Source organism: Chlamydotis macqueenii, chromosome Z (genome assembly GCF_036417535.1).
Source record: "Chlamydotis macqueenii isolate bChlMac1 chromosome Z, bChlMac1.mat, whole genome shotgun sequence".
NCBI classification, from domain to species: domain Eukaryota; kingdom Metazoa; phylum Chordata; class Aves; order Otidiformes; family Otididae; genus Chlamydotis; species Chlamydotis macqueenii.
In genome coordinates this window covers 75,613,272-75,625,627 of record NC_141593.1, presented here as the reverse complement: position 1 = coordinate 75,625,627, position 12,356 = coordinate 75,613,272, and the positions used below count along the sequence as shown (strand labels likewise).

Below are 12,356 nucleotides of genomic sequence, written 5' to 3'. Positions count from 1 at the left end.
TACCGGCAGGCTGGTCACAGCCTCTGCCAGTGCTGCAGCCGCGCAGCATCAAACAGGACCTCACTGCTGCCGTGCATGGAGCACCGTAATGTGCAGCCAAGGCTGCCACTGAATGCCTCTCTTGACGGAAGCCAGGATGATTTATGGTGATGCCAAGGTCTGCTTTCTCTGTTTCTACCGGTGCCAGTTTGTCTTTCAGGGACTGGATTTGGATTTTAGTGATGTAGAATTCATTGTGATCTGTTCTTAAGAAATGGAGCCAATGACACGTTCATGGCTCGTCTTGTCAAAAAAAAAGTGAAAATTTGCAGTGGTAAAGTTTTTTCTAAGTGAAAATCCCTGGGCCCTTTCTTATTTTCTTCTCAAAAGACGTGTACTAGACTTTCTTCAGTTCTTCCAAGTTCAGAAAACTTGTTGGTTCATTTCTTAGCACTTCTATGTGCTCCAGCCCTCTCCCCTGTAGTCCTTTAATCTGTTGTTTCCTCCTGCTGTCTGTATTCCTGTTTTTAAGTAGTAATGCTTTCTTCTCCTGTTTTGTGGAGGTAGAAACAAAGCACGCATCAAAAATTTAGGCTTCCCTACATTCTCTTTGCTTTGCACACTTCTTGCATTGAACAGTGGAACTGTAGTTCTTTGGTGGTATAAGCTTTGTACTTGCTGCCTTATCAATGACTTGGCTAATTGAAACTCATTTGGCACTTCAGCCTTTTTGTGTTTGTCACCTCCATGGTTGTCTTGTTCCTTACTACTGTTATATGCCTTTATTTTGTTTTTGTTATTGTTGTGCCATTTTCTTCCATCAGTGAGGAATTTTGATGCAGCTAGAGTAACCTCTTATTATTCTCTGTCGTCCATTGATATTTGCCATTGAGTTTTTTTTAATATCACCTGAATCGCCTGTTGTTTGTCTTGCACTTTTTTTCTTCAGGTTATCTATTTTTTTTTAATTTTGTAGAAACTCTTTCTGTCAGTTTCCTGAATTTGTTTGACTTCTGAGGTCTGTTAGCTTTACTCTGATACTTTCAGAATTTCCTCTCTCCTGAAGAAAATTCTATTATTTCATAATCAGCTGTACAAAGTACTTCTCACTATCACTTTTTAGATAGATACTCAGGGAAATTCATCCTCAGTTTACTCATCCCATATGATTCCTTTAAGATTCATGAGGTAACTTGTTATTGTTTGTCTCTTCATCCTTGTTTTTTCCCCTTCCCTCTTGAGACTAATTCACTGGCTCCTGGAAGTCTACTATTTTATTCTTTTGTGATAACGCTCATTATTTCAGCTTGCTATTGAGATGATCTGCAAGCAAGAGTATTAGTACTTTAGTACTAATTAGTATCAGCTTTGACTATCCTTCAGCTCTTTCTTATTTATGGGTTGCCATACAGGTGTGCCAAAAGGCTGGGCAGGACCAGCTTGGTGGCTTTCCAAGTAGATGACTGGATTTGTGTCTGTTATCAGTAGGCTGTCCCATCAGCCTGTAGATACGCTGACACACACGCTGACATATTCCTACAGTGATGTGCCAGTTCGTGAAACCTGGAAGGGAGCTCTTTAGAGCATCCTATCAGCCTCTTGAGTACTGAGTTTGTTTTTTAACAGAGCTTAAAAACATAACTGGGGCAGACAGGGAGTGGGAGGGAACGACACAATCTTTGTTTGACTGGTTATTTGCAGCTGGGTTTAACCAGGATATGCTGTGAAAGAAAAAAAAAATATTAGCCCAACCTTAACTGTGACTCTTAGAAGGCCATTGGCAGTGTGAGATCTCCAGCCTGTCTGTGGTCCTGGCCAGGGTCCTCATCTTCTGCTCCTTCACGCCACACTGCGACAGGTGGGATACTTGCCTCCTTCTGTGTCACCCTACGGCTCTGAATAGAGGACTTGAGGTTTCAATAGCAGTTATTCCTAGTAATCTTGTACGTTGTGGACCCACCCACCATATTTAATAAAGACATTAAACCTATACTTCCTGATAAAATCTGGGAAAGCTACTCGCAAAAACATGGGTCCTTCTAGGAGCCAGATACTCAGAAATACTGTTCTCTTCATAGGAATGAAAATCAAATTACGTGGTGCTTGCTATGTGGGGCTGATGGACATTGCATGTCCAGTTGGTGCTGATCTGAGATGAGTCTAACACTTCCCTAGGGAGCTGGCTGTATTCATGCTTTCTGCCTTCTGGTGCTGTTGTAGACTGGGAGAAGTTCTTTCTGCTCCAGAGTAAGCAGTTGCTTTAGGAACAGCTGTAATATTTTAAGGTAATATTACTCCACTGCTTGGAGCTATTACTACAGCAGCGCCGTGGTAACCTCTCGCTGGCATCTGTGCTGCGTAAGCTGCCGGGCTTGCAGCTGCTGCCGAAGCTGGTGGAAGGTGACCTGGTTGGCGCTGCACCGAGGCGGGCTCGCAGTACCTGCCACTGCTCGGTAGTGCAGCTCACTGCAGGGAGGAGGGATGCTTCCGTCTCACAACCAGTGTGAAGTGTTGAGGGTGGTAGCCTCTCAAGCTGTTGTAGCTTGAGATGATGTCATCTGCCTTGTGCTGTAGGCAAGTGATGCTGAAGCACGAGTTGTGCAGCAGCAATGTTCTCAGCAGCCTGTGCATGCTACCAAGGCATTGGTTAGAACTCAGTCACTGTTTTTCTGTTGATGTGTAAATACAAATGTATCTTTTCTTCATACATTATTTTAAAACATTTAAGTCTGTCCTGGTTTCGGCAGGGATGGAGTTAATTTTTCTCTCAGTAGCTGGTGTGTTTTGGATTTTGTGTGTTTAGAATGTTGATAAAACCTTGATGATACCAGTTGTTGTGAACGAGACCAAGGACACCGTCCTGCTTTCCAAGTCTCGTTAACGTGCAGATGCAGGAGGTTGAGTGAAAGACAGAATAATTGACCCAGACTGGCCAAAGAGGGTATTCTGTGCCATAAACAGCATGCTCAGTATATAAGTGGGGGTTTCTCGTGCAGAGGAGGGCATGCATCCATTCTTCCACCTCTCTCTTGCTTGCTGGCATCGTTCCCTCTGCCTTACTGGCTCGCTTTCGCTCCTTTACTTGCTGGTCTGTTTTGTTTCTGTGATTGTTGCTCGGGATGGGCTGTATCAGTCATTGGGACATCAGGTGGTGAGAAACCATGCATTGTTCATTTTGTATGTATTAATGTCCTTATATTCTGTTATTATTGTAGTTTTCCTTTGCTATTTTAGTAAAATGTCTTCATCTCAACCCACGAGTTTTCCTTCCTTCCCAATTCTCTCCTGGATTCCCACTGAGAAGGTGGAGGGTGAGCAAGCAACTGTGTGGTGACTAGAGCTATGCCACCACAAAGTCACTGGCAGATTTTGCAAGTTAACTTTTTTCCTTTGAGTGCAGTGGGCAACAAGCAGCAAATTGAGAGCCATGAAAACCCAGCGTTTGCAGTGTTGTGGGTCAGTGTCAGCCTTGGTTTCTGCTCATAGAGGATTTTAAAGCAACCTTCTGTCATATGTAACAAGTGTTTTAAGTCTTCAAGAAGATTTCATATACTAGCTGCTCAGCTGGGTACCAGCTACTGGTAATCCTATGGCAGGTGTATAGCTGTAAAGCTTGCATTTTGCTAAGGACTGTGTCTGTGCTTTGCTCTCTGCCGGTGGCTTTCCTTAGGACCGCTCCATGCTGCTAGCTCTGCTTACTGCCAGGGCAGGATGCATTGCATTAAACTCGTTAGCTGTAGCAAAGTATATACCAGGGAAAAAATGGCATGTAAAAACCCATTACTATCCCATTGAAAACAGCAGGAAGACCAAGGTTAGCACCTTCTTTTATCAGGAAGAGGTGGAACCTCATGTATTTTTATTAAGTCTCCACTTACACTTTAAAATGTGTTTTCTGATGTAACTAATTTTTTAGCTGCCCTTCAGCGCATTTTATAGTTACGGTAAGCTGAATAACTTATATGGTTTAAGCCCAAGAAACTACTTAGAGGTTACCTTGAAAATACATAAATCTTCCTAAAATGCCATGTTCGAGATCCTAGCCAGGAGAAGGAGTTGAAGGTGTGGGCAGAGCTGCATTGGCAGTCCAGGACTGCCAAAATGAGTGCTCCTGCTTCTCGCTGCTCCTGTGTGGCCGCTCTGGCCCTTGGCAGGCTGATTCAGCTTGCTCACCGATCAGGAAACTGTTCACTTTTTTTTTGGTTGGGTTAACTTTCTAAGCCATTAGCTGGGAAAGGGAGACGCAATGGGAGAGTAGCGAGAAGGGGATGGTTTTGGTCCTCAGTGTCAGTGGGTGGCTGGATGAACTCAGCCTCCTTTTCTGTTTGTGTGGGGAGGAATCAGGCTACTTCTGTGTGAACAGCTTGCCCTTGGTGAGGAGAGGCGAAAAGGGCAAAGGCTACATGAGCATAGGGACTGGATTCACGTTTTATAGCCCTGAGAATTACATGATAAAGCTGTTTTACTGCCTATGGTCCCTGCAAGTCGCCAGAGCACCCAAAGATCTTGTCTTGCTTCCTCTGCTACAGCAAATTCATCCCTGATGACGAAAAGATCTCCATCATCATCAGGACAACTAGTCTGGAGTCAGCCTTTGCTTCCTGGCCCCTGGGCACAGGGGAGAAGGAAGGGGACAGTCTTTCAAGCAGCATAGAGAGCAAAGAACTGTCTGTAATGTGATTTCAGGAGTGCTAAGTCTAAATGATTTAGCTTTCTAGGCTGGTAACGTTAGCTTTGGAGAGGGAAGAAGGTGGGAGAGGAGGCGACAGAAACACACAATCTGTTGAGCAGAGGTGAGTGACACCTGAGCAAACAGGAGGCACAGAGCACTGGGAAGCTAAATAAACACTGAAATTACAAAATCAATTAATTTCAGCATGTTTCAGTCTTCATTTGCATCTGCCATTTGCAAGTGAAAGTAAAAGTAGTCTTGTTTCAGAGGACTGCAGCTGCTTGTGCACTTGTTTGACAATTTTCACATAGGAATATTGTGGGAATAATACTGTAGCTGTAGTGGCTGAAGAGAACTAGGTTTCCAGGAAGGTGTATTAGTTTATTACACAAACAAATAAATATAGCTGGAAAAAAACAGACAAATTTTCAGGTGCATAAGCCTTAATTCTCTCTTAACTATGGACTGGGAAACCTGTGAATTCTCCTGGAAAACTTTTGAGGAATATATGTGCAAAACAGGTGCAAGAAGGACAAAGATTTTTATTTGAAACCTTAGAGATCATCAAGAAAATCTGCCTTTTGATGAAGTATTTGGGAACCCTACAAAAGAGTGTTTAATAGTTAGAATCTGTAGTAATTTCTGCAAGCTGAGCCCTAAGACAGAAATGAATATGAAATTCAGCCCACATCAGATGAAAGTAAAGTGAACACAGTGCAGTGTGACATCTTAGCACAAACCAAGACATTCTTAGCAGAGGAGGAAATGTAAAAGCGTGCAGTTAAGTGCTTGTGGGAGAGTCTGCAGGCACCACCACAGCACGTACCTCTGATCTTTTTCGCAAGATCAATGGGTACCAGGTACCTGTTCAGAGTTTAGTTATGTACTGGTGCACAAGTTAATGTGTTGCTGGAAATAGTTTTGCTGGCGCTTGAAGTCTACAGGAAGTTAAGTAGTAAAAGCATGTGAAATTGGGATGAAAAAGGAATTTGTGAGTTGCAATTTTATGGGTAAACTGAAAAAAAAAAGCAAGAAATCCTCCATGCCATTGTTTCTAATACTGTTAGAGTAAAGGGTATTTACTACATTACAAATGTTTTTAACACTTGAATCAAGGGGAGGGTGACCGGAATTAACAAGGCATATTTTCAGGACGTCCTGAAAGCAGTCAAGTGCAAGAGAGCTAGAGGTGGTGAGGTTACCTGCCCAGAATCGTGGTGGAAGGCTTTCCCTACCTGCAAAACCGGAATGAACGAGGAGAAAGATCAGTTTATTTGGGAAGTACTGTCAGCTTAACAGAGGCCACTGTTCGTTATAGCACTGGGCATAAGCCCTGAATATTTTGACGCTTAGAAGGAGAATGTTTTCTGCTGGCTGCGAAGGAAGAAGTAAGTGGATATGATTAATGTCAAATACATACACTTGATGCTGCCTGTGTTTGCAGGACTGTGGTAGGAGCTCTCAGAAAAGGCAGTGCAAGTAGCCAAACAAACAGTGAGGATCTCCTCTGGGACATACTGTTTCCTCAGACATAGTGTTTGGGTTTTGTCTAATACCCAAGTGTTTCTAAGAAAACCGATCACATTGTTCATCGGATACAGAAAGCTCACATTAACACAGATCATGTTTTGAGCTGGAAAAAAAACAGTAGACTGGCATAGTTAGAGGATCTTGAAAAAAAGCAATTTACTGGCCTCATGCTAAACAAACCGAAGTGTAAGTTATGTGTAGGTGAAACAGCATGCCTGGGGAGAGCTGATGTGCAGATAAATTGCTGTAGCATCGAGGCCTTTGTTAATGTACCTGCCCTAGAAAATGAAAAAAGCATAACTGAATTCTTAGGTATAGCTTGAATTTGATAATGCATCCAGTGGATCTTCCCCCCATTCAGGGAAACTGAGTAGATATATATATATATATATATATATAGGGGAAAAAATTATATTAGTATATGAATGTGTGAGGGGAGAGAAAAGAAAATTACTGTCAGTGTGATCAAATAGGGGAGAAAGTATTTTGGTGTACATATCTGTTAAAAATAGTAAACTTTGTAAAAAAAATTGCTGTTGTAGTTGAAACGTACCAAAACCAGCTCGCCGTCACGAGCTTCCGAGCAATTTTAAAAAAATACTGGAGTGGTGGTTTCAAGAAAGTTTGTTCAAGAAAGATCAAATTTGAGATGTTTTAGCTATGGTATTATATTTAAAATATGGACTCTTATTTCAGAGAATAAAATTGTATATTGGATATTAAATAAGTGAGATTCCTAGGAGTCTGGATTTGAAATGAAGTCTATATACCTTCTTGGAAACAAACAAACAAAAAAAAGTCTGTTTTCTGTATAGGTTGGAGTAAAGATTTTGAAAAGCTGTGAGTCTGCTGAAACAGAGAGAGGAACATTTAAGACCTTTTCTGTGGAGCTAATTTTAAATGTTATTGAGCTGCTTCACTGTGCTTTACACAAACTAAGAATTATGTATGGATAATGATTTAGTAGTTTTCACTGTGTTTTCTAATTACTGTTTAAAAAACCCAAAAGTTAAATAGATGATGTGTCGTATGCAGAACCTTCCATACATGAATAGTTTTAAAAATTTAAGTCTTAACAATCAAAAAATGCTAAATCTATCTCGGTGATGCTCAGATCTGGAACATTTCCATTATAGACTTTTTTTTTTTTTTTACATCTGGCATCAGATGTTGGCAGCATAATATCTATTGCTGGCAGAGGAGGTGGTAGCATCTAGGGACATTTCTGTGATGTGCAGTCGCTCACCATCGTACATTTTGTGGCGAGGAGGCAGCCGTTGCTTATCGCAGTGTTGAGCTGACTGTTGGTGCGGCGGAAGGCAGGTATGGTACCTGAACCGTGCTTTAACGCACCGCCAAAGCTGGGGAGCTGCAGGCTCTTGCTCCGTCACATTGATTTTATAACTTTCTGGGTAATGGTTATACACCACTGTACCCTCTGTTAAATGACATCTATTTTTAGTTATGACATGTGGCTAATAAAACAATGAGAGCAACTGCACTTTTTCTCAACTGCATGAAGCTGTGTATAATAGTTGCCTGTTCCTGGCAGGTTTACTGAGCAGCTTTCAAGAGAAAGTATAAGCTAATTTATTGTAATTTCTTACTCTTCTAAGCCCAGCTTTTGAACTTCATGGAAAATTGTGGCCATTCTCCTTTTGTTCTTTGTCTCCTTAGAAATAATAATAAACCAAACTCAGTACTTGAGGTCTCTAGATTGAGAGACAGAGACTTTCTCGGCAGGCATCTTTTTATGGAATGAAACAAAGATACTACTGTTTTACCTTTTATGGACAAATTATTTCATGACAGACTTGGTGATAATAATTTGAGCCTTTCTGTAGGCATATGTTTGTCTGAACAGCCGGTTGCGTACCCCACTTACAGTCACCGAAGCTTGCCGGGGCGGTGCAGGGAGTGTGACTCAGAGCACCTGAGTTAGATACCAAAAACAGATACAGCAAACATCTTCGAGGTGCTTTCAGGTTTTTGTTGCCTTTTATGAAAAGTTAGTTGTTTGTCTTAATCTTTTAACTTGGAACTGGGGGAGTTTGTCAGCTACTTTTCCTCAGTGGACATACCGCTGCAGAGCTTTGGTTGTAAGTACTCATTGAGCTAATTGCATCTTCCCACCTTAACATGTAAGAAGGTTGTTTCCACAGCACAGTGAGAGTGATTGCTGTTTATTTCCTGGTAATATTCTCATAACTAGTTGACTAGAATTGCTTAAATGGTTCTTCTCTTTGGAGTCCCGTAGGTACTTGTGGGATGTATAAATGCCTAGTCCAGTTAGAGCAGAAACTTGAGGTGAAACACACCAGCTTGGCAAAATGAGCACTGCAGCAGTACGAGCAGGACGATAACTTTTTTTTTTTTTTTAAATAGCTTGAATGTATCATCAGGCTGTAGATTGAATGTGTGATTTACTTGTCTTGGCTGGAGGGAGGCAGGATCTCTGGCCTGTGGCATGTCTTTAACAAAAATTACTTTGGTGTTATCATAAATTGATTGGAAGTATTTTTTCCTCGCAGTACTCATGGGATGTCAACAAGTATGCAAATGTGAAAATTTGACATATGTCTCTGTGTCACTTTACACGGCTTCTCACATCAGCTTGATGAGTAAAAACTATCTTTTAAAAGGCCACTTCTGACCCAAGTCCTTTGGTGTCATAGACCATCTCACTGTTATTTTCTTAGTCTTCTGCTGAGATGTTAAATTGTTTATTCATTTGTTAATTTTACACACTTGGACTGCAGCCATTTTTATGTTGCTCTGGTCTTACGCTACACTTAAAGTTTGTGTATCTGCTAATCCTTGGTACACAGCGTTGCATCTTTTTGGGGTTTCTTTGCCATCTTTCCTCAGAGCATCAGTTTGTATTGATCCGTTTGCTGCAACTAATGCAGTATTTTTCTTCTGATCTCTGTGGCAAACGCATTTATTTCTGAATGAAGCTTTAACATTGTTAACCTCTGTAAAGACTTCCTGACAGCATAGTAACTAGGGATGGACCAGCTATTTAGATCTAATAAGACCCAATCAGGTTATTCTGTGTTGTGCCTTCTGTCTCACATCTGTTCATGGAAGGTGGTCCTGGCTTTCCTGTCACAGGAGCCACACAGTCCCCTTGCCAGCATGGTCCTGCTCTTAATTCAGCGCAGGTGGATCAACTTGGAAGCCTAAAATCTGCAATATTTATTATTTTCCTGAAATCTGCCATGTTTACCCCCCCACCTAATAAAGATAGGGTTTTTTTTGCCATTTCATTTCACTGCTAATGTGTTTAGACCAAGATGTAATAATGCATATCAGAGTTGGGGATGTTGCTATCGTTTCAATTATGCCTAGTTGTCACATTCTGGGTCGAAGTTTTACGGTTGTCTTTTTGCAGTGCTGAAATACCTTGGATTTTTTGGACCAGGAAAGATGGGCACAGGGTAGCGATGCTCAGTTGCGTTGGAGCTCGCCTGCGTGTGCCATGTTTTGCAGGTAGACTCTGCGAGTCCTGAGCTGAGATTCACAAATCTTTCTCGATATTAAAGTACTGCGCTGTCAGTTTGGGTATCACTGTGCAGTATTTGCTAAAGCTTTCAACAGATGGCAGACTTATGAAGGTGGTGTGCCAGCAATAAACTTCTGGGGTTTGTGCTGTTTTGCTTTCCTTTGCAGGGTGGGAAGGATATAATCATGCAAATCCTTTTATCCAGACTTTAGGCTTCATCTTTGATAAGAACAAAAAAGGGAATCCTGGAAGACAAATGAGATGCTTTAAAGTGTTACTGAGTATTCATGTCATCTTGGCTGTTGTAGAACTTCCTCTGTCTTTTAGGTCTTAGATTTTGTCTACCACATTTTATTGGTTGAAAATTGAATGATAGCTGAACTAGGAAGAATTAAGTCACCGAGATGTGACTTTTTTTTTTTTTTTTTTTTGACAGATGCAGTTGTGCTTTTGGGATGAGAGGCTAGAGGCTAGTGATCCTCTTTCTCCACAGTATTTACAGAGGCATACCTCTGTGTCCTCTCTGAGCTGCTTCACATTTATCATGGGATCGTACTGTGCTCCATTAGAAGAAACAAGTGCTTTCTACTTTGCACACTGATCTTTGCATTTGTTGATATGGCACAATACAAACTAATAAATAACTGTTTTGTAAAATACTAGAATTAAAAAGTGGGTATTACTCAAGGTTCAAAGTAAAACCACATATTTCAATATAAATTTCATTATTTTAAAAAACAATATAAGGAAAAAAGTATGAATGTAACATTTTTGCTTTTGAAGTTGAGAGTAAAGTCGTGTGTATATTGCATGTACAAAGTATAAACAACTAATGAAAACAATTCTTATGGAATTCCTCTCCTGGATTTTAAAATTTCACACATAATAGCTTACTGCAGTAATTACTACTCTGTCAGTGGCGTGATGACAGTTACCTCATCTAATGTTGCTTAATATTTTGAAAAGTAACAGGAAAATAGATATTCTCTGCCTCTCTACTTTGTTTAGTTAAACTACATATTTTTGAATATGGATAGTAAAATCTTTCAAATCAGAATAGCAGTGTATCACAAACTGCATGCAAATACATTTTACTTCTTAAAAACAGTTCAACTAGCAAATTTAAAAGATGCACAGCCTGACTTTCTTTCTTTTCTCAGACTGAAATGTTTTATAGTCGATTTCCAAGCATTATTATTAAATCATTCTTTTAAATGAGATCTCATTTTGAAAGACTTGAAACATGCAGACAGTCGGGAGCCTCTCTGGAGAGTCAGCTGAAGAACAGGAAGTGTTACTGCTTTGGTTTTCTAATCCAAATCAAGCCTATATCAGTAGAAATTGGTTGTTGTTACAGCTCCCCTGTTCCTGGAGCAGTGAGCAGTGAGCAGGGCTTCCCAGCCTGGGTTGTGCTGTGTAGTCAATCGGGGCATGAGACCTCTTTCTGCAGGGAGATCCTTATTCCAGATCTTTAGACTTAGTCGGGGATGTGCCTGGGTGCTGAAGATTACTTTTTGGGGAACTCCTTTGGGAGCTGTGACAGTCATTTTGTCACTGGAGCTCCTAGTTGCACAAGTCTGACTGAATCTAAAACTGTTTGCATTCACTTGAGAGATGTGGTTGTACTGCATGCCGTGGATAGATGCTAGAATTACTTTTCCTGATGCAGCCTGAAGTTTGCATATTCTTCAAATAAACACAGGCTGTTGCTCAAGTGTGCTAACAGCCTGACACATTCATCATTTAAAAAAAAATTGATATGGAAAAGTAACCAGTGTTGCTGTATGAATATATCGTATTTACAATAAGCATGGTATAGAGTGGGCAAATATAGAGCAGCACTAGGTCAGTTGTTAACTCCCTGGGCGCTTGTCCAAATATCATTAAAAATGTTGACATTAAGTAATTTGAGGGTTTAGTAGTATTTAATTAACTACTATTTGAACACCTCTGCTCGGAGTTGACCTACATGTCTAGTTTAAAAGTTCTGGTGTGGATAATGATTTGACTTGTTCAGTGTATAGTGTTTTGTGAAAGGCAATAAAGTGCACCTCAGACTTCTGATAATCCTTTGTTTCTAAAGAAGAGGAACGAACAAGTGCACAATACTAAATATTGTCCTTTTTGTTTATTTTTCAGATTAGCACTGTACGTATATGAATATCTGCTCCATGTAGGAGCACAGAAATCAGCCCAGACATTTTTATCAGAGGTATGTTTCCCCATCCTTTTTTTCCTTACACAACTTCCCACTGTGTGCAAGTGAAATAAATATAGGTCTAGAATAAACAGCAGTGACAACCTTGAATTTCTGTTTACATTGATCAGCATAGATTTCTGATTCTACAGAAGCCAGTTTGCCATGTCATTTAACATGCCTTTGCATAACTATTTTTGTTGTATATTTGTAATCCCCATTCTGTGATACGCTACTATGTTGGGGAAAGATTAATCTGTTTTCTGCAATAAAAGTGAGTGTTGGAAAATGCATTTACAGTACGCTTTTTTGGTGACCTTCCAACTTACTGTTGATATATCCAAGTATGAGTGATGTACCCTTCCAAAATACACAGCAATTATGTATTTTACATCCTACTGTCATATACTTGGAATTCTCATTCTCTTAAGCACTACTGGTCTCTTTGTGTGTTTTTACTATGCTTCTGACTA

The 12,356-nt window shown here is 40.5% G+C and overlaps 1 protein-coding gene across 5 annotated transcripts in view; it reads left to right on the top strand.

Annotated features, from left to right (window-relative positions):
* Positions 1-12,356, top strand: part of SSBP2 (single stranded DNA binding protein 2) — a 191,909-nt gene that overhangs the window by 31,427 nt on the left and 148,126 nt on the right. For all 5 annotated transcript variants that reach the window (XM_086770738.1, XM_086770737.1, XM_086770740.1 and 2 more), the window contains one exon: positions 11,826-11,898. In XM_086770738.1, coding sequence (XP_086626864.1) covers positions 11,826-11,898 — 73 coding nt within the window. The remainder of the gene's footprint in view (positions 1-11,825; positions 11,899-12,356) is intronic.